At 34.2% G+C, this 26,108-nt stretch overlaps 1 protein-coding gene across 5 annotated transcripts in view; it reads left to right on the top strand.

The window, feature by feature from the left end:
* Window positions 1-26,108, top strand: part of LOC124555163 (ankyrin-3-like) — a 904,646-nt gene that overhangs the window by 538,790 nt on the left and 339,748 nt on the right. For all 5 annotated transcript variants that reach the window (XM_047128986.1, XM_047128985.1, XM_047128988.1 and 2 more), the window contains 6 exons: window positions 19,798-19,987; window positions 22,472-22,607; window positions 23,095-23,277; window positions 23,358-23,502; window positions 23,638-23,844; window positions 23,974-24,194. In XM_047128986.1, coding sequence (XP_046984942.1) covers window positions 19,798-19,987; window positions 22,472-22,607; window positions 23,095-23,277; window positions 23,358-23,502; window positions 23,638-23,844; window positions 23,974-24,194 — 1,082 coding nt within the window. The remainder of the gene's footprint in view (window positions 1-19,797; window positions 19,988-22,471; window positions 22,608-23,094; window positions 23,278-23,357; window positions 23,503-23,637; window positions 23,845-23,973; window positions 24,195-26,108) is intronic.

Genomic DNA, 26,108 nt, shown 5'->3' with positions numbered 1-26,108 from the left:
TTGTTTGGGAACTCAGCTGCTTAAATTCTATACCCATGCAATATATCAGACATGTTCTTATTAATTCCAGTTAATTGTCACTCACTAATTTCTCTGAGATGAAAAACTGGATATGAATCTGGTACAATCATTTATACCTTTAGGATGTTGGACATATTCCTAATCATTTCATCGTGCATTTAATGAAGCAGTGTGTTATAGTAATATCAGATGAAAGGGCACAAGAAAACTGCTTTGTTAAACATTTTCAATTGTTTGCAGTTAATGCAAACATGTTTAGGATGCAACAAAAGTGTACAGATGGATTTTCATTACTGTTGGAGAGCTATATGAAGCCTAACACATTTGCTTGAAGAGAACTTACCTCAAACCATGTGATGTTGTAAGGTCGCATTTGAGTATTTATATATTTTTTGATCTTTTAAAATCTGTGTTAACTGCAAAAATATTTTTTTTCATTTTAAGATTTATGTTAATGCGACTCTACTTATCAAAGACAAGCTGTGTTTTTTGTATGAAGTAATTTCATTAGACTTGTAAATATGGTGTGTGAGAATAGTTTCTAGTGTATGAGAATTCTTTCTAATGTAAAAATTTCAATATGTCTTTATTTTCTGTTTATTGGTGAGGAAAATTCTGACATAAATCAATTGGCAGCATTTAATAATATTTGTCATACTATTTTGAATAATGTTTTACTTGGCACCAAGTTTCCTTTAAGCAAAACTCTTTAACACTAGGTTATATCAAAAGAAATAATACACAAGAAAAACTCTGGATATCCCATCTTAGTAATCATGTAAATAATGAAACATACTCCTGGAGTATCCTGTGTAGTAACCAATCTTGTCTGAAATAATATAATGGATTCGCGGTGTGTTAGGTGATGGCCTTCTGTTCAGTTTTTGGATTTGCTGTTTTACACTTTTGAGAAAAAAGAAAACAAACTAGTGTATGGTATTAAAATAAAACATTGTGTTAAATTATGAAAACATCTGAGACAAATGTCATTTCTCTTACTCTTGTTAAGGCTGTTTCTTTCTCTTCAGTCATTCACATGTCTTCACTCATAACAATTAATTATTTTGTTTTGAGATTTAATAATATGTAAGGCTTCCATTTTCATCTTAGATTCATCACTCAAGTACCTTGTTAGTCCAATAAGTTTCAAGACTGGATTAATAAATTAATGCCTTGGGTGCTCTTCACAGTCTCCTCCTACCTGAATGCAATGCATAAATTGTTCATTAAACTGTGTGAAACTGTCAGAAAACTCCTTTGGGATGTTGTTCAACTCATGCACCACGTTGGCTTAAATGTTGGTTATGTTGTCAAATCATTGACTCTTCATGTGAATTTCTGCACATGGTGCAGTAAACTTTGTGCACACTTCCCTTTTCTTCAATACCTTTTGAAGAATGTCTTGAAAACTTGATTTAGAGATAGTGCTCCATTGCAATTTGTCACACAACAGTGTTGACACACCACAGTCACACGTCCACTACCTAACACTGCCTCCTCACACCTGAACTGCTGAATACACATCTGCTGCTTACAGTTGTTAGTTCAGATTGGCACCATTGCTTATATACCAGGAATAAAAGACTTCAGAATTTTTAGACAGAGGACTGATTTCACCTACAGTGAATATAATAACTTAGCTAGCCTTACTGTGGTTTATTTGGCATAGTGATTCTTTTGGCCTTCCAGTAGTGTTACTTCTAATATCCAACCACCACTATCTTCATCATACAATGCAACATTCTGCTTGTGCCTTATATCATTTTATGTAACTATTATTTCCTTTGACACATAAAGCCACAATGAATTAATACTTTGGTATTATCCTGCTAACAGTATTCAAACATCTTATTAATCTGAAAAGAAACTCACAGTGATGTAGATTATGCAATATAATTCAGTCTTTTCTACTAACCTGAATTCACAAAGATATTTTATCACATGTAACAGAAAAATAGTTTCACTGTAAAAACCTAGACCATACGATATGAAACATTTGTGTTATTTAAAACAGTCCATAAAAATGAGCTTTATAATTTTGCTAATTATTTCTTGTAATAATATCAAGAAAGGAAAGTTTCTGCATAATTTGTTTTGCTTCCAAACTATTTCTTCCTCTAAATGTATGCAAGTAATAACATCTTTGAAATGAATACACAGAGATCAAAACTAGATTAATGCTGTATCTTCTACTGTATGGCAAAATTTAAAACAGGCTCATCTAGTGAAATTATTTGTAATTCACTACACTGAATAATAGAAAATGTTTTTGTGTCATCATAATGTTATGTAGTGGAAAATAAAATTAAACATAGTTCTTGCACAGGTCTTAATTTTTTTCAACAAAAATATGTTGTATGACTAAAACCATCTAAAGTTTTACACCTACATTTAAAGGTATACTGACAGAGAGATTACAATGCTAAAAGATGCATACAACAGATAAAATGTATTGTACTCAGTTTTTAATGGTGAGATGTCTGGATAAGATTCAAAAACATCATTAAAATCTTGTTTAACAAACAGTTTGATATGTGCTATGAACATCATGAAAATTGTTTTGTAGTGTCAGATAACTTTACTGAAACCTCTGCAGTTCATTATTTAAGGAAGACACCATGTATGGATTGTCAGGAGAATTTATGGGAACCTTACTGTGTATTTCAGGCAGTGAGTAACTACTGCTGTGACACGAATTTTGATAGTAATCTTTTGAAAAAAAAACTGTGTGTAATTTAGATCATTTTCTCACATTCTTATACAAATGTGTACATCATTTCTGTCATCTGATGTTGGTAAGTTGGTCTCCTTCAGTTCCTTTCTCAGATAATAATTGTGAATTTTGTTTTAAGGCATTGCTATTATTTAATGCATCCACTTTTGTGCTGCTTGTTTAACAGTTTATTTCATCACCAACAATTCTGGTTGCTATAGTCTTATTGTGCTTAAGGTTGTTCAGTGGACATTAACTTTTCTTATCACACTTCCATTGTGTCATCTTTAGCACCTTGTTGCAAATATGTCTTCCAATGTTGAGATATTTTATTTTAATCATTCATTCTGTTACCAAAATTTTGTCAAGGAAAGGTCATTGTAAGAGCAATACAAGAAGTGATCTTTTCCATTGTCATAACCTTCATTTCATATTGTAAGCTGTAGGATATGCAGACAGGTCAGCAGGATGTGTGAAGTGGCGTGTTAGCGTTTTCCATTGCTTCCAGGATCAATTTGACTTGATGAGGCATTACATTTAATATATTAAAAGAAACTGAAATAGAATATAACTGGTTAGAAATCTAAACCCATAAAATATGTCATTTCATGATTACTCTTCTAACTTGTTTGCAAGTGATAAAAGTGAAAAGACTAAATGAACAGATGTAATATACACTGTTGTACCTAAAACAGTTAACAATGAGTGGAAGATAATTTCATATTACAAGTATGGATAGATTAAGTGTTAGCTCTTTCCATTTTAGACGCAATAAATCAGTAGCTTAACTATATTTCCAAGTATATCTTACAAAACAGATTTCTTGTTAACATTGTCAGAGTGTAAGACATGCAGGATTTGCATTTATATTCTTCCTCCAAGCTGGACTTCAAAAACATGATATTATAGTGTATGCTGAGTGTTTGTATCAACCTTGGTTGCTGACCCCTGGAAGTTATGTTGTGACTAATACGCTCCCTCACTTTGATGCATTGCTGCACGCTATGGCAGGGGTGTTTCGGAAAAGATCACTTAAAGGTAATGGGCAACTCTCTCTAGTTTCTTACAATTTTGATTTTCATTTCTGTCTTTTTTTTTCATTTTCACAAAATCACAAATTATTCAAAAATCAACAACACGTCTCAGTCACTTGATTCATTTTATAGACATATTATTTTTGTCTGCTAGTTCTTGGAGTTGTTAATGCTGCTGACAAAATATGTTGTTGACTGAAGTACATAATTTTTGGCACTGTCTACTTCATAGTGGTTTAGATTTTCAGCACTTGATTTCAGTTGAAAGTAATTTATATAATTAATTTTGAGCTGTGTAAAGCAGAGGGAAAACTGAGACACTTCACCTTATTCTTAGATCCATCTCAAATTGTTGTGTATATTTAAGGCAAAATTTTTAACTCCGTCTTGCGCACCCGAGGTCCAAAGTGTACATGTTACATAGTCTGTGGCCCAAAGGAAGCTCAAAATCATGTATAAAATTACTGTGATTTCATAGGAAACCAAACCAAATTTATGTAAAGCAGTAAATCTGAAGGTGGAAGGGGAGGCCCATGTTTTCATCTTTGTTTCCATTGGTGACAATCAGCATGTACAACAGCCATTGAAATTTTAATGTATGTTATCAGAAGTAGTTAACTATTATACTTTTGAATTTCTGTGATGGAGTTCTATGAGATTCATGTTGGGACCTACCCTTTCAACAAACGAAACTTTATTTACTGCTTTCATCAATTTTTCACTGTTGCCTTGAAGAGCTGTAACTCAAAAGCTCAAAGAATAAAGGTTTTGCCAAGCACAGCTTTCATTCAGATTGCCATTCTGAACACTGAGATGCATCTATGATGCCAGAGTACTCTTCCTGTTGGAATAAAGTGCCCCATTTCCCTTTTCCAGGAACTGTCTCTATAGCTGTAGAGATACATTTAGCAACAATAATGCCATATTGTCACCAGTGTTAACAACTTGGCTGAGTTTGGTAATAATATTTTAAGTGAAGGAAATAGTCTTTAAAGGAAAAATTCTTGTCTAGAAATAATACTTTGTTGAGAAACCTTATGTAGTTGCCCGGAAAGGGTCTTTTCTGAAACCATTGCTGCTTCCCAGATTAATCTGCTGCTAAAGAATTTGTTTGCACTGCCATATGTGTATGTACATCTTACTAGCTCTTAATACTTCAGCTTTCTTTTTGGTACATGTTTTCAGTTTGCTGATCAATCATTGCCCGTTGCATTTGCTATACCTTGAAGAATTTTTTATATTACAAATTAATGGATAGGATTCACTCTTGTGGAAAGACAAAGCACCAAATTGTACATAAAATATGTTTATAAATGTCCATCACTACAATACTTTAGAAAACATATGTCAATGCTATAGGCCACTTGCTTAATACATTTTCTTCAAACATGCATGATAGTATTGTTATTTAACTGACACAGTTCTGAAGGGTAGGATCCTACCTCAAGTAACAAAGAATTTGCCATATACATAACAGCAAATAATTGTTAACAGATGATAATGAATAAAATATATTTACGTGTTTTATGTTGTCTATAATAGTTGGCAATGTATTTGATGTTATTATAATTATTGCTCTCTACCTGAAAGCTGCAGGGTTTTTCAATATTCTTAGCAAATTAGTCAAAAGTTTTTCATTGTAGTATTTTTGTCAAGTAATTTCAGTATAATGCCCATAGTAAATCTGCATTATTACTTCACTTTTCTGTGAGTATTTCCATTTCCATTATCAGATCTGACTCTTTTATTTCTACAATTTCTGTGCTGGAAGTTTAAAACTGAAAATTTACTGTGTAAACATTAACTAATATGGATCAAACAAAATTCTGATGGGTAGAAGTTACAGTTTAAGATTAGTATATATCTAGAGATAAAAACTTCCGTCCCTGTCCATACTGGTAATGAGAACAAGGCTGGGAAAGAATGGACAACTTCAAGAATTTTTGCTAGCAGAAACATGGTTTCAATGGAAGCCCAAAAGATGGCCTTAAATCACTGCAGAAACGTATAGGTCTAATAGTAAACTGCAGTGATTGTTGTAAGGTATAATAAAAGAAGAAAAAATAGCTACTCAATAGCACCACGTAATGGACAGTATTATTCATCCATCTTACCTTGTACGATGACAACACAAAATAATAGAATCACAACATCTCTTCATTCATCCCTATTCACATGGGTATTCTCCATGCTCATATAACAATTTATCTTTATCACATAAACATCATTAACAATTTGTTTATTCTTAATATAAATATGTCTCACAAAGTCGTGCTCATTGGTGGATTTTCTGTCTTTGATGCTAAGACCATGCTGGAACATATATCATTTCAAAAATGTCTTAATTATTATGCCAGATGCATTTTGGTGATAGGTTTAAGCTATGTTATAGGAACTGCCAACTATAACTAGCTATTCACACCCAAGGACCAGTTGTTGGCCACATAACTTGCTAGAGGATTTTATTTTCAAGTGAAGAGTCAGTTAATCCAAGATTATGGAGTGCCTTGCAAAGATAATATTTCTTAGGCATTAGAGAACAATTTTTCTAAGCAGTATAGTTTCTTGAACACTGGAAAATGTAGTGGAAAGATTTTATATTGCAATATTCTTTTAATTTTTTTCTGAGAAGGTAATATGTTTGTAGAATTTCACCCCAGAATGAGATAATGGTGAGAATTGAATACAACGCTGTGCAGGAAGTAACACAATCTGTTTCTCTTGCAGAGCTCATACAAGACACATTGTACAGATTAGTAGGCACTGAGTGAACTGTCCTCCACAACCAAAGATCCACTTCATGGTGATGAAGTTGATCGGCAGAGAGTTTGCTACCTTGTGGTGTTCCTACATGTTCTTAAGTAACATTTATCTTCCCGTGATCCTATTTATTAGGACAACTCACTGTCATCATAAATGCCTAATGCTAAAATAAAAATTATCTTTGAAAATGTGGTATGTTGCCATAATTATTTTTGTTGAGAAAATCAAATTCAACTTTCTCAGTTATTGGTCACACCACTGAAACTTAAAATACAATACTATTGTAGTGCACCCGTATCACTAGAAAATATTATTTTCCTATTTCATGATTTAATAAGTGTCACATTCTTTCAGTGTTCAATAATACATTTGAAGTCAATGCACATGTTGTCTTTTTCTGTATTGTTTTGTTCTGTCGTCACAGCATCATAGGCAAAATTACCTCAGAAGTTCATATAAATCATTTCAATACAAATACATTGTTTTGTTATATCATACAAATGGAACTAGAAGTTCATAACTGTAAAACTGGATTTCACTATAATTACATAGATTTTGCATTTTTCATTCTCCAGATACATATATATCTTGGTAACATTTGAAGCTGTTTGATGGTAATATAGTTAACTGCATAGATACTGAAACAAAGTAATCTCAAAGATTGAAAATGAGCAAAATTAAAGCAGATAATTATAGAGAGGAGAGACCAATTCTCAGCTCAAATCCAAAGGCCCATGACAAAATGATTCACCATAACTGATACAGCTCCTCACTGCTACCTTTGCAGCCTGTAAGGTGGAGCAATGATTATTGTAATGGACTTACATTGTAAAGAAGTTCGGTTAAAATCTCTCTCTGTTGATTCACACTAAAGTTTCCCATGGTTTCCTAAATTCCTTAAGGTAAAAGTGAAGATGATTATTGTGAGAAAGTCATAGGTGATTCATCAGATTTGTTCTTGCAAACATGACCTCTAATAATAAATGATCTGGACACTGACAAGGAGTTCAACTGTAACACACACCAACGTAATTATTCCCTACCTGCCAGTTTATGTGCTTTCTAAGACTCATGAGCCTGATAATCCTAGACACCCAATTGTGGCTGGTTACTGTGATGCTTCTGAAATGATCTCTGTGCTTGTGAGCCAGTCTATTGGCTACAGCTTGTTTGCCGAATTTAGAGCAACAATCACTTCCCTCACTGTGTTTCTATAGACCAGTTTTTGTCACTGCTTCTCATCTTTTAAACTATCTCCTTGAAAACAAATATCCTCCATGACTATTGGCTTTGCTGCCATTAAATACACTGATCGCTGGGTGGCCGTTGCTGCATGTGAACAAGCTGCAATACATTTCCTCAATGCCTACCATGCATGCTTTATGGAATTTAAGTTGAGGAACAAGTAGGCCATTCCAAGTGCTCCTCAACCTGCCCTGTTCAATGCAGTTGTGCATTGTCATCCATAATTATGGTTTCAGGGCCAAGTACACCCCTGAAAACATGTGCATGGGGAAGAAGTAAAGAGTCAAAATAACACTGACCACTATGTTCAAAGATTTGTCTGGTGCAAACTGCGTAGAGACTGAACCAGTAAGGAGTAAAATCACGTGCTCTTCTTGGATGAGAGCAGACTAACTCTGCATAGTGATTCTGGATATACCATCATATGGTGAGAGAGGAGAACATAGAAAGCACCCAAAAACATTGCCGAATATGATCGTTCGTGATCTCGGTGTTCTGCTGTGGGAGGCATACCTCCAAATCTTTGAACACAGTACACTCATTGGTTAACATTATTGTGACATCATATTCCTTCCCCATGTGTACTTTTCAGGGGTGCATTCAGCCCTGACCTAATTTTTGTAGATGACAGTGCATGACCACATTGAACAGTGCAGATGGAGGAGGTCTTGGAATGAGAAAATGTGTGGCAAATGGACTGGCCTGCCAATTCCCCTGATTTAAATTCCATTGATCATGTGCAGGATGCATTGGGGAAACATATTGCAGCATGCCCACAATATCCAACAACCATCCAGCAACTGTCAACTGTGCCTGTGGAGGGAAGGAATTCTCTGTCCCAGGAACTTCTTACCAACCCAGTGGTCCGTGTTGGAGCACATTGCAGAGCATATATTTGCCATCCATTGTGATCACATACTGTATGAAGAATGATGTCCATCATCATATATCAGTGTAATTATTTTCCTTGAATAAAAGTCTCATTTCTATTCATCTCATTTGTAGTTCTTGTAGCTACCTTCTGTACTACATTGTAGCAGTTCTTTCTATGTATAGTTCAAGTTTCAGTGAATTATGTTACTCGTCAGTGACACAGCATGTAAAAGTTACTTTTGTCCATAAGTTTTGCACACTGGTTACTATATCTCTCAACAAACCTGTCACATCTTTCTGTATGAAAGAGACTAACTATGTGTGTACACATAATTAGATTACATATAAGGATGTAGCATTTTTTCATGACTCAGCACTGTGTTGTAAACATGGATTGTGGTCTGTTGCATCAGTTATTATATATATTTCATCTATAACTTATTATTATGAAAATGAGAGTCTATTTTTTTAATAATTTTTACCATTGCAATTAAAACTTCAGCATTGTATTTAGTAGGAACAATTTTTATGTCATAGTTTATCCACTCTGATAAATTTTTTCATGGTTTTCTTGAGCCCTTTACAGTGCATGTGTGGATGGTTTCTTTAGCAAAGTCATTGTTTCTATATGCTGTTATTCTTCTGATAGAATCCATGCCTCTACTCTCATTGCCCTTTTGTTAACAGGACTTAGTGCATCAACAAATAAAGAACAACAGTAAAGAAACTTCCTGACATATTAGAACTTGAACATTACAGGGATCAAGACCTGGATTTTCACTTTTCATGAGCAATGTTCTTACTGATTGAGCTACAACGGGATCAACTTATGGCTTGCTACACAACCCCTGTCTGCTGCTATTTCTCTTGTCCATATTTACAGAGCTAGCACTTTTGCTACAGACTTGCTATGACGTCACATAATAAGAATGAACCCATTCATAAAGAACAAAAATTTTTGTTCTTTATGCATGGGCCCATTCTTATAGCATGTTCATTATATAGACCTGTCTTAAGCAGCCAACCAGCACTGCAGGCAAAGAAGAAAATGCCAGCATGAGTAGATATGCAATAGTTGCCTACTAAGACTTCCACAGTTCACACTGTACCCCATTATTTTTTTTAGTTTTGTTTTTTTCCCCATCAGTCTTCTAGCTGGTTTGATGTGGTCTATGATGAATCCACTATACTAATGTTTACTTTCAGCAGTTTAGTTTAATGTCCTGCATTTAATCATTTCTCTTCCTCTGTGTAGCAGGCTTTCTGTATCTGCCTTTAGATATTTGCAACAATATTCCTCTTAATTACAGAAAAACTCTACAAGCTGTGAAAATGAGAACACCCAAAAATAATTGCTTGAATGAATCCAAACTTGAAATATGTGTAGAATGATTCAGATTCCAGCATTTATTGAAGTGGAAACATGAAAGGAAATGTCAATATGGCTAGCCAACACAGAATATTGGCATTGCAATGAGGCATAATGACTGACCTTTGGGAAATGTGTTTGTCATATTATGACACTAGGCTCATGCAGGAAATGATGTAAGAAACAAATGTTTGGAAGCAATCAGGAGAAGAGTGCCTTGCTTACTGACAAGCAAGTAATTGACCATGTAGTACTACCACAGTAGTGAATGACTGTCATCTTGTAGGTTTGGAAACAACAGCCTGACCTCAGTGTTGGCTCAGTATTAGAGGACTGCAACATGTATCTATCAGTCTCCACTGACAATCTGAAGCATTCTGGTGTAGGTTGAACTGAAGATAATTTCATGATTGCATAGGCTTCTGTTGTCCTAAAACTGCAGATACATCAGGCTGTATTCAGAACATTCACATTACTGATTGGTTGAGTAGCAAAAGGTAAAGTTTTTGGATGAGTCGTGCTTGAACCTGTACGGTATTAATAGTCATACATGTATTCAGTTCCAGTGTGATGTCTGCTGTTTGACTACCTGAACAGTCAAGTGGTGTACAAGAAAAAAGTCAAGTGCACTGGACTGGGTTATCAATAAATAAAACATCTGATCTTCAGTCCTACAAACTGAGGACAATTCAAACAGTAAAGGGTACACAATAAAACCTTAGACCCCAGAGTACTGTTCTTGCTTCAGGTAACTGCATATGCCAATTTTTTTGCCATGGCAGTGCTGAGCCACCCATGGCAAGGAATTTCCTTGCCTTCTTCAATGAATGACAGAAACTACTGCTTCCCTGGCTTGAAAGTTCATTTGACATATAGACAATGAAATGTTTGTGAGATAGACACTACTTATACTGTATAGAGTACATGCTATTAAAATTTTTGCGGCTTGTAGCTTGTTGTAGTTCTCTGGTGGATGAGCCAGAGTGTGGCTCAAACCCAGAACCCCTGAATTTTACTGAGAGTGTGTTACCTATTGTGCTATTCATGCAGGCCTCATGGACCAACCCAAACCTTTCGAAGTATATGAATGTGTCTGTCTGCCACTCACTGTCTCCGCTGTGGGGTGAGTAGCTCTCTGTCCTAATTCGTACTGTTGTTATTCCAAATGGGTATTTCCCATTTTTGGAAATAATGGAGTGTTTGACTTTATGACAGTTGTTGTTCTTATTGAGACAACATGTTGTATTCAATGCAGAGTATAAATTGTGATTAATATTTTTTACAGTAAGTTAAAATTGTTTGCCAGGCAAGACTCTCAGACTGAGAACCCATACATTCTCCAAGATGTACTAGTGCAGCAGCATAGCAAAAGACTCTTTGTGGAACTTGGGATGTAAGAAGGGAACAAATGGTCTATGAGGTTTGCACAACTGTAGTACAATGCCAATGATTTTATTCTCAGTCTGGTGCACAGTTTTAACATATAATCTCATATTAAAATATATAATCTCAGTAACAACCATTAAGTGGCGATTAAGTCAGATTCTCTACAGTTTCTTTTCTCCCAGGGGTGCTAGTTCAGCTGAATATCTTCCTTCAGCTGCAGTTGTCAAATCATGTATATTCTTTTCTGGTCAGCAGATTAGACCAAAGTACTGTTCTTACTTCATCTGACTACATATGCTGTCCATACAACTGAACACTTATGTTGCCATTATTTCTTTAGTTGTTGTAAATAACAGTCTCTCAGATTATGCTAAGAAAATGTATTTGTTTGGAAAAAAAGAGAGGCATTAGTCATTTTTGTTACATAGACAGGAAACTACTCAATACACTGTTTCTTTATGCCATGAGAATATTTCTCACAACAGATATTATTGAAGGTTTGTTGTATAATATGTTTTATTGTAAATAGTGTATTATCAGAGTTGTGATACATGAATGACATGATTTTTGTTGCTTTTTTATCTTAAACCAAACAGTCTTGGTTGTTAATGAGATGCTGTGCATGTTTATATTACTCTCCAGATTTACCAGCCACACAAAACAAGGTTCTTTTAAAAAAATATATATTTGTATATAAAACCCATTGAAACAATCATCACACTTTTTTTTTTTCATCAGTGTTCAGGGAACGGATTACTGATAGTGGTGCGTAATATGTCCTCACATCATTCATCTATTTAGAAAAGCAGTGTCATAATTACTGCTTCACCTTTTCAGGGAATAAATACTACAGATTATTTCATATTATAATAAAAATGCATTTTGCAGCCATTAATGGACCCAAAGCATGCAGCAAAACAAGTTTGTTCAGTTTTTCAGATGTCCTTGGTTTACTGTTGTATCGCCTGTACAAAATGTGTGAACTATTTAAAAGTTTATAATTGCAAAGAACTCTGAAACCATGCAACTATATACAGAGAATACATAACAGTAATATACAGTGGCTTTCAAACATTACTGTTGATTCTCTCAAAACATGAATGGGATGCAATGATAGAAACTGAATAGAACATAATAAAGCAACTACAGTTTCGAAACCCAATAGTATTTGATGTTATTATGCCTTTTATTAGCTTTTTGATGTACTTTTTGTGTGTGCTGCTGTTTTACTATATCCTTAACATGGCTTTCACCTTAGCCTTTGGTGGTCTGTGTGAACAGAATGCTACCTTACATCTTGTGCTAGATCCCAATACAAAATTGTAGATCTTTATATGAAGCTGTACAAACTGGTGAATACATTGGGTGAAGAACCAAGGACTTACATCCTTCACAGATTCATCCCTATCACAATGTTGCAGTGCACAAGTTAATTATGTTGGCTTACATGGCTCTGTGGGCTATTTGACACTGGTGAATACTGAAAGCTAAATTATCTTAAATAAATGCAGACAACTATATGAACAGAAAACAAGAACTTCTGTCTGTAATGAGATCATAACTGATGAGGTATCAAAGCCTAAAATTTCTTCCATCTCTCTGTTTTTTGTACAAAAGCTGATTATGGAGCAATTTAATAAAGAGAGCAGATAAAACAGAGGAAAATGTAGCAAATAAGGACAATCAGCCATGCGTGAACTGTATTTGACACACACACACACACACACACACACACACACACACACACACATTTTAGTTTGAGGTGGGGGAGGTAGAGAGTGTGTGTGTGTGTGAGTGTGAGTGTGTGTGTGTGTGTGTGTGTGTGTGTGTGTGTGTGTGATGTGTGTTTGTGTGTGCGCATGCATGAGAAAGAGACACAGAGAGACAGAGAGTAGGTGGAAACATGGAGTGTTACAGTTGCTATTGGTATTTTTTGAAGATCCTTATGTCATAATATTGCCAGACAGTTGTCAAATATTTCTCTCCTTTATCATGATGATGTATGTTGCTCATTAAAAAGAAAATATAAGTTTCAATATTTTTCAACTACGGTACTAAATTTTATTACCAAGTGTTTCTGCTTTCACATTCAGCATCTTTTACATGAAATAATTCTTGTTGGCTGAAGAAAAATGTGAAAATAACTACTATAGATCTTTCTGTGGAACTGACAATGGTTGTGATTTATATAATGATCGGTGGTTATGTGCAACATCTGATGCACAATATTTTTAAAGGCAATTGGCATTGTCTTCTGACTAAAACTATTTTTCTGAGTTATAGAGAAAGGAAGGTGAGGTAGCCTTAGACTAGAATTGCACATTCTGCCTAAAAACCTTGGATTTTGTTTGATTAGGTGACATGTACTTTTAGGTCATTTTTCATATCTGTGTGAATTTATACTTGCTTGATCCATCTGAAGTAAAACATGGATAAATAATAATAAAAAATGTTAATGAACAGTGTTCAGAACTTGTATGCTTAATACCAAGGCAGACAATGCTTAACTAAGATGAATAAGTAAATAATTGTTCCATGGAAAAATTGTTGGTTAAGATGAGTAGGAAACAGTTGGTCAAGGAATAGGTGTTCTTCTAAGAAATGGAAGAGAACTCTGTGTGCAAAAATTGCAGGATATAAATATCCTTTGATATTTCAGATAATAATAAATGATATGCTCATATAACATAATGTGCATCGTGTTAGCTTTGAAGAGAGGTAGGTGAGACTGATGGATGAACTCCACATACCAGATTAATTTCTGCACTTGGCTTAAACTGGATATTTTTAGTCGTCAGTTTCCCACACGTGTTTAAGTTAATGGTAATTTGGTTCCCCCTAACCAAATCAGTAGAGCCCTACAAGCAGAAAAAGTCTGAAAACACACCAAACAGAAGTCACACATAGGTAGAATACACAACACAACATTCCTTCACTTAGATAAACATGATGTACTACCTATTACTACGTTATCCCAGAAAAAAGTGTACAGTGGTTTGTGAACAAAAGACACATCAAGTGCAACCCTTTTGAGTAATGTTATAGTTATAAGAACTGGTAGTGAAAATCCTTAATAAAACACATTATCAAAGCAACATGTGACATGTTTCAGTATTGTTCATGCAAAATATTATACAAAAGATGTCACAAAATACCTGTATCAAATAGTGTTAAAATGTTAAGAAGCATCAAGAGAATAGAAAGAGATTCTACTTTCTAACAAGCAGAATCCAACAGTTGCACATCAAATAGAGACCACTTTGGATGACGAAAACTGAAACATCAAGGCATTTTATGCCACTATAGGGTTTTCACATGTTTACCAACGTTGCATTTATATAGGAACATACTGGTTATTTCAGGAAGCTGATTGTCATTATAAATATATTTGACACTGAAGAGCTTTTGAAAATCCAATCTTTTTTAACATGTGTTAGGCTGTAGGTGAAAATATAGGTTTCAGAAGTTTTCCATTGATGTGGAAAAGGTTGTTGAGAATCTCTATGATATAAATTGCTGTTATTCAAGTCCAATGCAAATATGATGTAGTTGCCTATGTACTGAGTTTTAAGATGTGTTTAAATACTCAGTTTCTTGTGTTAGACATTTATAGAAGTTAAGTGATTGTTACAGTAACTGCTTTGAAAGGGATAATATGAACAGGACTTTGGTAATAATTAAATATGTTACAAAGTTCCACATAGCAATAACAGATTCAAATATTCTTCTACAGTGTAGTTCCTTTAAGTTGTTGTATCTGTCTTATCATTTTCAAAATCTAACTTCTGAGCTTGATTGCTTTTGCTAAAAGATTTAACTAGCTACCTGAAGCAACTTCCAAGATTTGACAGTTCGATGAAAATGTTGGTGATAATTGTTTGGATGATGTCATAAGTTATGTCAGATATGTAGGAAGAGATACTCAATTTATGACTAAAATCAAAAACAAATTTGGATATCCTAGTTGTCTATTCTCTTCATCCGCGGTCAACACCATCCATAATTTAGAATATCTGTAACACAATTTTTGTTAATTTATTGCATTCATGGCCTCAGAAATCTATGCCTGCAAGTTTTCCATTCAATTTTGGATACCCTGAGTTCACTGCTCACTCTCATGTTAGGCAATGGTACATTCCAGATGGGCCTATATTACAAAATATTATTTTTATTTTAACTAGCAATATTTTCAACATTTTATTATCATGTCATTACCAAGTTTGCCATTAGTAACTCACATTTGTCACTTTATGTAGTGTACCTATATTATTTCATCATATTGGCTAATTTCTCATCTTCCAGTAATTTGTATTATGTTGTTTATTTTATGTCATTGTGCAGGGATTTCAAAGTTTTGTCTTTCTTCACAATATTCTGATATATGAGTTCAGTTCATATTAGCATTATACAGAATCAAAGTGGCTTCTTTTCTGTACTTTCTTGTGTGGGCCATGACAATGTCAGTTTAAAATGAATCTTTCTAAGGTGCTTTAGCTGTATAGCCATTTTAGATTATTCACCCAACAGAAAAATTTTAATAAAGTATCAAAAATTCTAGGGTGATTGATACCAAACCAAATTTGGTGTTGAAGAAAATTACTCTTATCTTTGGTATTGGGAACATAAAGACAAATGATTTTTATATTTTGTAGTCTGTTATGAACTGTACTAGTTTGTGCTATAATCAAGTTTATGGCTAAAAAAAGAGAGACATGGGACATTCCTTCGAAATATTGAACTTACCATTCGATGCTAGTTTTTACATTTTCGGACTTTTTCATACTGAGATTACTCCAACAGAACTTCAAACTAGGACTTAAATTAAGACTAGAATATTATTATTATTATTATTTATAGCTGGAAATATAAGATAACTAAATTTGCAGACTCTTGGGTCCGGGCTTTTTTTAATTTTCATGTGCTATTTACACTCATCACTAGATGAGTATGATGAATTTTTCGTAACAAAGGTGCTTGTAGTGTAACAATAATATTCAATGACGGCTGTGTGTGTGTGTGTGTGTGTGTGTGTGTGTGTGTGTGTGTTTGTGTTTGTGGGCACACATTCCCATGTTCACACTCGCACACACGTGCATCTATGGGAAGGTGGGTGGGTGGGTATGTCTGTATATGCTTTATTCTAGATTCCTCAGGGAACTTTGTACTTTTTGTTAAAGCCCATAGAAGAGTATGCAAGACAAGGATTCAAAAACATCTATCACACCATCACTTAATGTTGTCATATAGATCCACAGAATGAGCAGCACTGCTGAGAAAGTCATTTTTCAAATATTTTGCAATAGTTAAACTATACAGCAAGCAAATATTTGATTGTTAATAAAAAATCAATTATGTGTCAGATAGTCTCATTGTTGTAACTACAGTGTTATGTAGCTGTGTAGAAGGGGTGAAATGTCAAATTATTCTGGAAATCAATGTGGATGAAACTTATGGGGATAATTTGTTATTGCATTTGTATAAAATTAGATAGGAAAGCATATGTAATAATTATACAGTTGTATGCAAATAGGCTGATAGCTTAGTATGCTGAAAGTTACTCATCTGATATGTTAGAAAATACATATAATCTTAGAAATAAATACCTCATTTTATCACAAGTAACAGAAAAACAGTTAACATTTTATGAATACTTAATATTAATTTATTCTCAGATAAATGGGAGCTGACCTCTATTGGCAAAGTCACTAATCATTGCATTGACATTATCTGAAGTTATTGAAGGATGGATGTGATTCCTTTTTCAATGCACTTTAGCCTAATTAACTTCAACCCTAGATAGAGAGACAAAGGTGTTTGCCCCTCTAATGATGTGATTTTCTGTGTTTGTAGGTTTTATTGCTTTAGTTGATTACTTTAGTTGTAAACTTTGAGAGTTTTTTTATGTAGTTCCAAATTGAACTACCACACATCTACAAAACTTAATTTATTGAGAAAATTATGCAGTTATATGCTCCTGTATATAGAAATACAAAAACTAAGAAAAATCACAATAGCAGCAAAGACAGCAACTAAACAGCACCTACTTTACACATAAATTAAAACCCTACGAATGACCATACAAAACATGTGGAAGTTTTAAGAAATTCTTCATTGAAATGTCGTAGCAAAGACATATAGTAGGCATGAGTAAAACAAGGAAGAAAACTACGTTCTTTAAATTCATGGTTTTTAGAAGTGAGAATTCCTTTTGTGTGTTGCAGATGTCATTATGTTTGTAAAGAAATATTTATTTATCCAAATGTGACCTCTCTAATAAACATATGAAATAAATAGTATATTCATTTAAAAAACTAAATTTGTCACATGTCATCTTTACCCCATTGTTAGCCATATCTCTCATGCACAGTTTTGGAGAAGACTAATTTACAAATCACAAAAGCTCAAATATGTCAGAACTCATAATTCGCAACAATAGGTATTATCATCACTGCAACAAACTATAACAAAATATTAATTAAATCTGAAGTGTATATTGACTGAGCTCAAAATTTTATTTCTACACATGAGCTATTCTGAAGTATGCACCACTGTACTAAACTCTGAGTAGCTTTGTCTTTCTCACAGAAGATATAATTAATGTGTTAAGGAGACCAGATGATATCATTTGTTTGCCGTCATACTTCAGTAATACAATACAACAAGTTGCTTCACTATGTATGTAGATATGAAAGCAGATTATCTTCCTGCAACAATGAAATCCCAAAAATAATCACATTTTTTTTATGAATGGCTATATGTTTACATTCATAGAATTGCATGTATTACATACGCTCTCTGCAAACATAGCAATGATACATGTACATCAATATAGCTCATTCATTATTTATTTTTTTATATAAACCTACTGGTACTTCACCCTGATCTGTTTTGAATGAAGTTATCTAACACCTTTTATTTTTTATGACATATTAACATGAGCATTTCACAATGCTCTAACTATTTTAAACCAGCTAGTGGTCATCTTCAGAGTTCACGTCATTTCCTCAACTTTTTTGATTCTCACAGATGTGTCTGTATACTGCACAATTTGGTTACATATCACAAATAATGACCCAGTAGCTATTACAATTAAGTCTGATTTTATTAACTTAAAATATGCTTTTCTGCTGCATAATCAGTCCTACCATTTAAAAAAATAGTTTTACTTATTCAGTCCAAATTCTTTTCATTTGGGAACATAGTAATGGTTTCATAGCAATGGCAGAACCCACTTCTTTCACAAAATTACCAGTTTAACAATTAATATTCAGCTTTTAATACCTTTACTTAACTTTTACTGAAATTATTTAAATAATAGGTCTCATTGTTTTTTACATGAGTAAACACAGCATGAATGATGTGTCCTGTTTCACAATTGCTTTGAGCAATTCAAAGTTGAGCTTCCTTTGTTTGGCTATTATCTATTAATTGTGAATGTATAAATGCCTAATGATGATTTTTCCCAGTTTTTTTGTAGTCATTAAAACATAGAATCCTGCATTGTGGTCTGTAAAAGAGTACAAAACGGTATTTTGCTTTTTGTCATATGACTATTTTCATGTTAGGATACTCCACATATTCCTTTTCATCTGCACATTAGCCTTACATATTCCTCATTTGCTTGCCTTACTCTGTGAATATTTTATTACACTATGTGTAATCACTCATTAATGTCATTGTGTTCTTCAGCATGCCATGAAGGACGTCACTACTCGTTGCCATAAGAACATTTTTTACATTCATTTTGACAAAAGAATAATTTTTGTGTAGTTGTCACAGGTAAAATGAAAAGTAATTAATAGGCTCTTCCAATTCTGCATGGTAGATCACACATGTGAATAATACATAATGGTTGTTTTTACAAAAATGCGCTGCCATTATCCTGTTTTCTACATCATGATGTAATATGATGATTTGAAAAATTTCCTAGTCCTTGTTAGAAAAACTGAAGGGAAATTCTCAGTATTTGTACAAAAATGCTATAAAATGTAAAGAACTCTTTGGCATTTAAATGTAATTGAACCTTAATACTGACAGAGCTCACAATCAGCATTGAATATTGAAACATTCTGTATCAGTGATGCAGAAATAGTCTAATTTTTGCTCCCCGTATACATACGTGATGAACACATGTACCTATCTGAAGAAGTTCATGACCAGAATAGTCATAATATTTGCAAGAAGATGGTTAAACTGAATTTTTTCCAATAAATATATAAGTTCATTGAAAGAAAATTCAGGGTCCGTTTTACTTCTCATGTGTTCTACAGTTTAAAGATAAGAGACAGACACTGTTAATCCCAAAATATACTTTGTCCTTGTGAATTCATATTACTGATAGATGTTATGTGGAACTTAAGAAGACTAAATACTGAACATTAAGTTTTCTTTAGGAGGGACAACACGAGCCCAGTGGGAGGATGTAACTGGGTCAACACCACTCACATTTGTCAATGACTGTGTGTCTTTCACAACAACAGTATCTGCAAGATTTTGGCTGATGGATTGTAGAAATATTGGTGAAGCCACAAAAATGGCAACAGAGCTGTACAAGGAAGCAATTCACGTTCCTTTTATGGCCAAGTAAGTACATGAAGTATTCTGTTTTTATATAGTGTGTCAGTCACTACAATAATTGTGCCATTGCCCTAATGCAAATAACTATATGAATGTATTGCAGCAAAAAATGCATTTTTTTAAACCTCTTAATATATTAAAATAGTTCTACTGTACTGAAAAGGCTGGAAAACAGTTTCATTGGACAAAAAAGTCATCATCATTAATGTTATACACTTTTCGCAATAGGTCACCCATATAAGATTTGCTATTTCCCTTACAACGTTGCCACTGAAACCAAATGCAGTGCACTACCTCAACTAGCTTTTGAATTAAACATTGCCCCTGCAGCCCACAGTTCTAATTCACAATAGTTTTATGAAATTCAGGCAAAGCCAGTTCCTATCCTCCTGGTGGAAAATATTTTCTTCACAACCATTTGACCAACAATAATGGAGAGACTGTGCCATGCATTTATCTTGCTGATGGAAAATATTTTCATCAGACCAAGAGTAAAGGAGAGAAAATGCCACGCGTTTCATACTCAGCAATCTGTTAGTGGTGTCATAGATCCTTTGTAATCTTATGTTTAGGGCTCAATGGGTGACATTGTTTAGGTAAGTTAATGTACAAAGGAACTATTCTGAAAAGCTCAATGTTCTTCTTATGCTCAAATTCGTGTTTTAGATGCTTTATGACATAATGCATGTTCTTCATAATAAAATATTAAATTTGGTCAATTGCATAAAATCCTAGTGCAACTCAGATATAGATGAAAGACATTCGAGCTTTTGTAATTATTAATAATCCTTAGAATGTCAAGACTGTGTGATAGAAAGATAATAAGAAAAAGTTTTAGTTACTCTGATATGTGTATAAGACAACTAAGGTGAAGATAACATACTTCCTCCTCCAGCTCACTGTAAAGAGATAGAATGTCATCCTACGATATGCTGCAGTAGGGAAAGTGCATATATACTTGTTTGAATTTGTGGGAAACATTACATGATTGAGTAACTTAGTTCAAATTATCATGAACTATTGAACAGTTATTTGGAGAATGAAATGTTATGTGAGACTTGAGCATGTTCAATAGTACGTCGGTTTAAAATCTTTAAACTCAGTACAATGTAAGACAATTTATAGATGTTACTCAATCTTCAGTATCAGGAAAAGAGAAAATGACTTGTAACCTGATATCACTGATAATAGTAATAATAATAATAATAATAATAATAATAATATGACCTAATATCACTGATAATAATAATAATAATAATAATAACAACAGAAGAAATGAGTGAGAAGATGTAGTCACATTTCGAAGTTAAGAGATATGGCGATACAGTAGAATCTCATGAGCCTCATTAGTCAAAAACACTAAAATATTTATAGAGCAATATTATTTAGATCTGAGATCTTTAATTTCATTTCAGGAAGCTCTATTAACAGTTGAATTTTGACTAATTTTCCAAAAACTAAAATGTGATAACCTTAACAGTCTAGCTATTCCTCCTATCATTCTTTCCCCTCTCATTCTTGAACTGAGTTTCTGTTCAATCACATGTACACCTTAAAAAGAAAAGTATTTATCTTAGCAATGTACAAAGATAATAATGTACACATCGTACCTGGGAATGTATAGTGACAAAATTTCAACATCCTGTTTTGAAACAAATTTATGTGAGTGACTATATATAAATTTTCCCTGTTGTGGTATCAGAAATTAGTCACACTGTTATTTGTGAATATGATTACTGCCCACATTATTTATTCCCTATCTCTTACATGTTCATTTGATGTAAAATCTTTAACTTCAACTCTGCCACATCAACCAAATGAATATTGACATTTATTTTCAGGAACACATTTTGTAATGTTTCAGATATAAGTTATGAAAAGATTTAGTATACTTCAGTCTTCTGTTTAGCTTTACATTTATTAATTTACTCATTTTTAATTTTCTTCATGATTTCATGACAGAAGTACTCCAATACTTTAATATTGATTCTGAAAATTAAAAAGGTTTGTCCTGTGAAAGCATAGTGACTTCATGAAAATTTATGTATAATATGTGCTTGGCATGTGTAATTTAATAGTAGTACAACTAAAAACTTACTCAGACAAAATAAATAAACGTCACCATCTGACATTATATACCTTGGTAAATAGTAACTATGTGCCAGAGTTCTTCAGTTGTGCCTTACTGCAGTTATCAGACAAAAATAATTTATTTCCTTCAGTAAAATGGGCTTGCTGTGAACACTTTTTACAGATACTGGTGTTAACATTGGGTACTCATGAGTTAAGTATTCAGAGCTGAAGTCTACTTCAGCTTTAATTCCAGAAATATTTTGTAGACAATTCATTGTTACAAACTATGTCTGATATTATGATATTGTTTGAAATGCCATTCAAAATAATATTTACTTTTGAAGAGCAATGTGAATGACTTACACATTTAAATTAGTAACGCTGGTATCACTGATATATTTCTTTGAATTCTTACAGATTTGTTGTTTTTGCAAAACGTGTCGATGTTCTCGAAGCCAGACTTAGGGTGTTTTGCATGACTGATGATAAAGAAGACAAAACATTAGAGCATCAGGAGCATTTTACTGAAGTTGCAAAGAGTAGAGATGTTGAGGTAAGTTTCTTTCAGACTTACCTATGTAATACTTAGTTCACCTCCATAGCTGGGTGGTCAGCACAGGTGACTGCCATGTGGAGGATCCGGGTTTGATTCCCAGTACTGCCAGAGTGGAAGGTCTGGTAGGAAGTGCACTCGGCCTTGTGAGGCCAACTGAGGAGCTGCTCAGCTGATTAGTAGCAGTTCGAAAATCGGGAAAGCCGACAATAACCAAGAGAGTGGTGTGCTGATCACATCCCCCTCCATACTGTGCTGATCACACCCCCCTCCATACTGCATCCAATGATGCCACTGGCAGAGGATGACACATCAGTCATTGAAGCGCATTTGGCCTGTATAGGGGTAGAATGAGGAACTTTACCACCTTTACCTTTTATAATGAATTCACCTAAAAATGTTATTGTTCATTTAGTCATACTTACTATGCATTTCCTTAGACAGTGCCTCAATTACAAAGGTGTACTTTCTTATTTTTGTTCCACAGGTGCTCGAAGGAAAACCACAGTACATTGAATTTGCAGGGAACTTGGTTCCTGTTACAAAGTCAGGTGACCAGTTACAACTCGGATTCAGAGCATTTAGAGAGAATCGTCTTCCATTTACTGTACGTGTCAAGGACCCACATGCTGATACAGTTGGCCGCATACTTTTCATGAGAGAGCCGAAGGTATAAACATGACACGTAGAAAGAATATTGGATGTCTGCTTAATACATTACCTGATAATCCATATGTTTCACCTGTTTAGGTTGCAAAAGGTGAACCACCCCAGCAGCCAGTCTGCATATTAAATATTGTACTCCCTGAAACGATATTACCTGAATCTGGACTGTCAGAACCAGATCTTGTTTCCTTACAGAAGAAATACAGCTTCCTCCGTGATGGTGGTTTTGGTATTTATCTTCCTCTTCTCTATTTAAGTTTATATTTGTTGCAAAATTTAATTAAACTTTAATAAACATTAATTAAACTTACTTCAGAATACTGAAGATGATGTACCAAATAAATATTGTTTCTGGACCCTACAGGTCGAATTAATGCTTTCCGGCACATGAATTTACGTTTATCAGATATTAGTAACTTGCTGGCGGAAGATTGGGTGATTCTGGCCAATGAACTTGGAGTTTCTACATCCGATGTAAATATAATAAAAACAGAATTTCCCAGTAGTGTAGCTCAACAAGCAATGGCAATGTTGAGACTCTGGGTACAACAGTCAGGAAATAAAGCAACAGGTGAGTGATAACATTAAAAGTGAAAAATTGTGGTAATTTTTTTATCAGAACATCACATTTTTGTTTAAAACTTGGCTCAGATGTGTAACATTATTTAAAAAATTCAAATTAATTTTTATTCCATTAAAGCTAACACACTGGAGAAAGCACTGAGGAAAATTGGCCGTGATGATATCATTCAACAGTGCATTTTCAATGTTGATGAGATGGATGAAGCTGTTGAGAAAGTTCGGCAAGACCAATCAGGATTTGACCTCTTGAAAGAAGAGTTAGGACCATCAAGAAATGCATCATTACATCGAGAAACTGCAGTGGACATTACAGCATATGATGAACAAGATTTAATGAAGGTATTTCAGAACTTATTTATTGTAAGTTTCTAAATAAATTTACTGTATGTTATGGTATCTCATCTGTTTTCTTTAGAACATCCACATAAGCGTATCTGCAGTTCTGTAGCATACACACACATACGTGCATAGCGTCCCAAGATTTAGTGTCCAGTATGTGTGGGTTGACTGATAAATTGCTTAAAAATATAATATTATACTTCTGGATATCATTACATTCACTGCTTCCAACAAGTTTCAGTTATGATTGCCTACCATTGTCTGAGTAATTTTCTCAAGATATTTTTCATAACTGCATCAATGACTGTGTCTGAAATCATGTAATTGATACAACGGAAACACATCCTAAATGCGCTTTAATACATAACATTCTCACAGAGAACTTTATTTTGTATTCCCCTTGGACACTCCACTAGATTGAAATAATGTGATAAATTTAAAGGCAGTGAATTCATACTGTGGTACACAGCCCACTGCACATTTATTTTATTTATTGATGAGTGGAAATGCTGTTCACGTGAAGAAGTAATAATTTTTACAAACAATAGATATGATATCATGCATGATGCCTTTGGTATAAATATTTAAAAAAAAGTCATCATGGGTCACTGTAATCGGACTTGTTTACAAAAGACATTTGCTAAGCTGGAAGAGATTTGAAAATACTAACAGCCTTCATAAATATACAAACCATTCCTTCCTGGTTTGAGAAGATTCTTCCATCCAAGTGACTTATGATTTGGTACTCCCCCCCCCCTTTCCACTCACACATTTTCTTCATGTCAATTGTCACCACTAATTGTGGTGGTGGTGGTGGTGGTTAGTGTTTAACGTCCCGTCGACAACAAGATCATTAGAGACGGAGCGGAAGCTCGGGTTAGGGAAGGATTGGGAAGGAAATCAGCAGTGCCCTTTCAAAGGAACCATCCCGGCATTTGCCTGAAACGATTTAGGGAAATCACGGAAAACCTAAATCAGGATGGCCGGAGACGGGATTGAACCGTCGTCCTCCCGAATGCGAGTCCAGTGTGCTAACCACTGCGCCACCTCGCTCGGTCACTAATTGTGATACATACTGTATATAAATCTTGCACTTGGCACCCCCTCAGCTTGATGCTCCAACTGACCACTGCTAATTGTGATACATCCTGTATAGAAACCTTACAACTGTAGGTGCCTCTCGTGCTCCTATCAGCTTGGTGCCCCAAGTGACACCTTATGTAACTTGGTCCTTAAACTGGCCCTGAGGCCATTTTATGATTCTGCAAGAATAATGCAGAGAAGTAGACCACACCTCTATACCAAGGCTGAAGAAGTTGTTTTATGCAGTGGTCCATGAAAACTCACCCACCAGTATCGATTACACATGCAACAGGTTGTTGGGCCCCAAATTAGACATCCCTGTAGCATTATTCACTATAAATTCTGTTATGATGCATACTTTTTATCTTCAAAGTGTTAATTTCATTATTGACGCAAGACTTGTGTCATACACATAGAATTTTGATTTTACACGTAGCTTCAATAGGTGAGACGTGTCAAAGTCAATTTACATTTGATAATACGTTCAACATTACATAATTTGAAAAGAAGATATCAAGAGAACAGCAAGAGAATTCAGATATGCTGTACTGAGTGTAACAGACTCTATGAAAACAGGACTGATCCCATTATCTACAAAATACCACAGGCCTTATTCTGTCTCCATTTGCAATATTATTTCTGCTATATGATAGGCATCTGTAATATCTTGTCCGCAGTCTAATGAACACAACATTGATGGCCACAGTTGGCCATTATCATTTAACTGTGATATTTCCATTACTTGATCCAGGAATTCTTCTGTAGTAGAGGTAGGAGACCATCCACATTTGAAACAAATCGCAGTCACAAGAAAGTCTGGATCACATAAGT

Source organism: Schistocerca americana, chromosome X, assembly GCF_021461395.2.
Source record: "Schistocerca americana isolate TAMUIC-IGC-003095 chromosome X, iqSchAmer2.1, whole genome shotgun sequence".
In the NCBI taxonomy this organism is placed as follows: Eukaryota; Metazoa; Arthropoda; class Insecta; order Orthoptera; family Acrididae; genus Schistocerca; species Schistocerca americana.
Note: the sequence above shows the minus strand (reverse complement) of the source record. Positions and strands in the feature narration are given on the sequence as shown.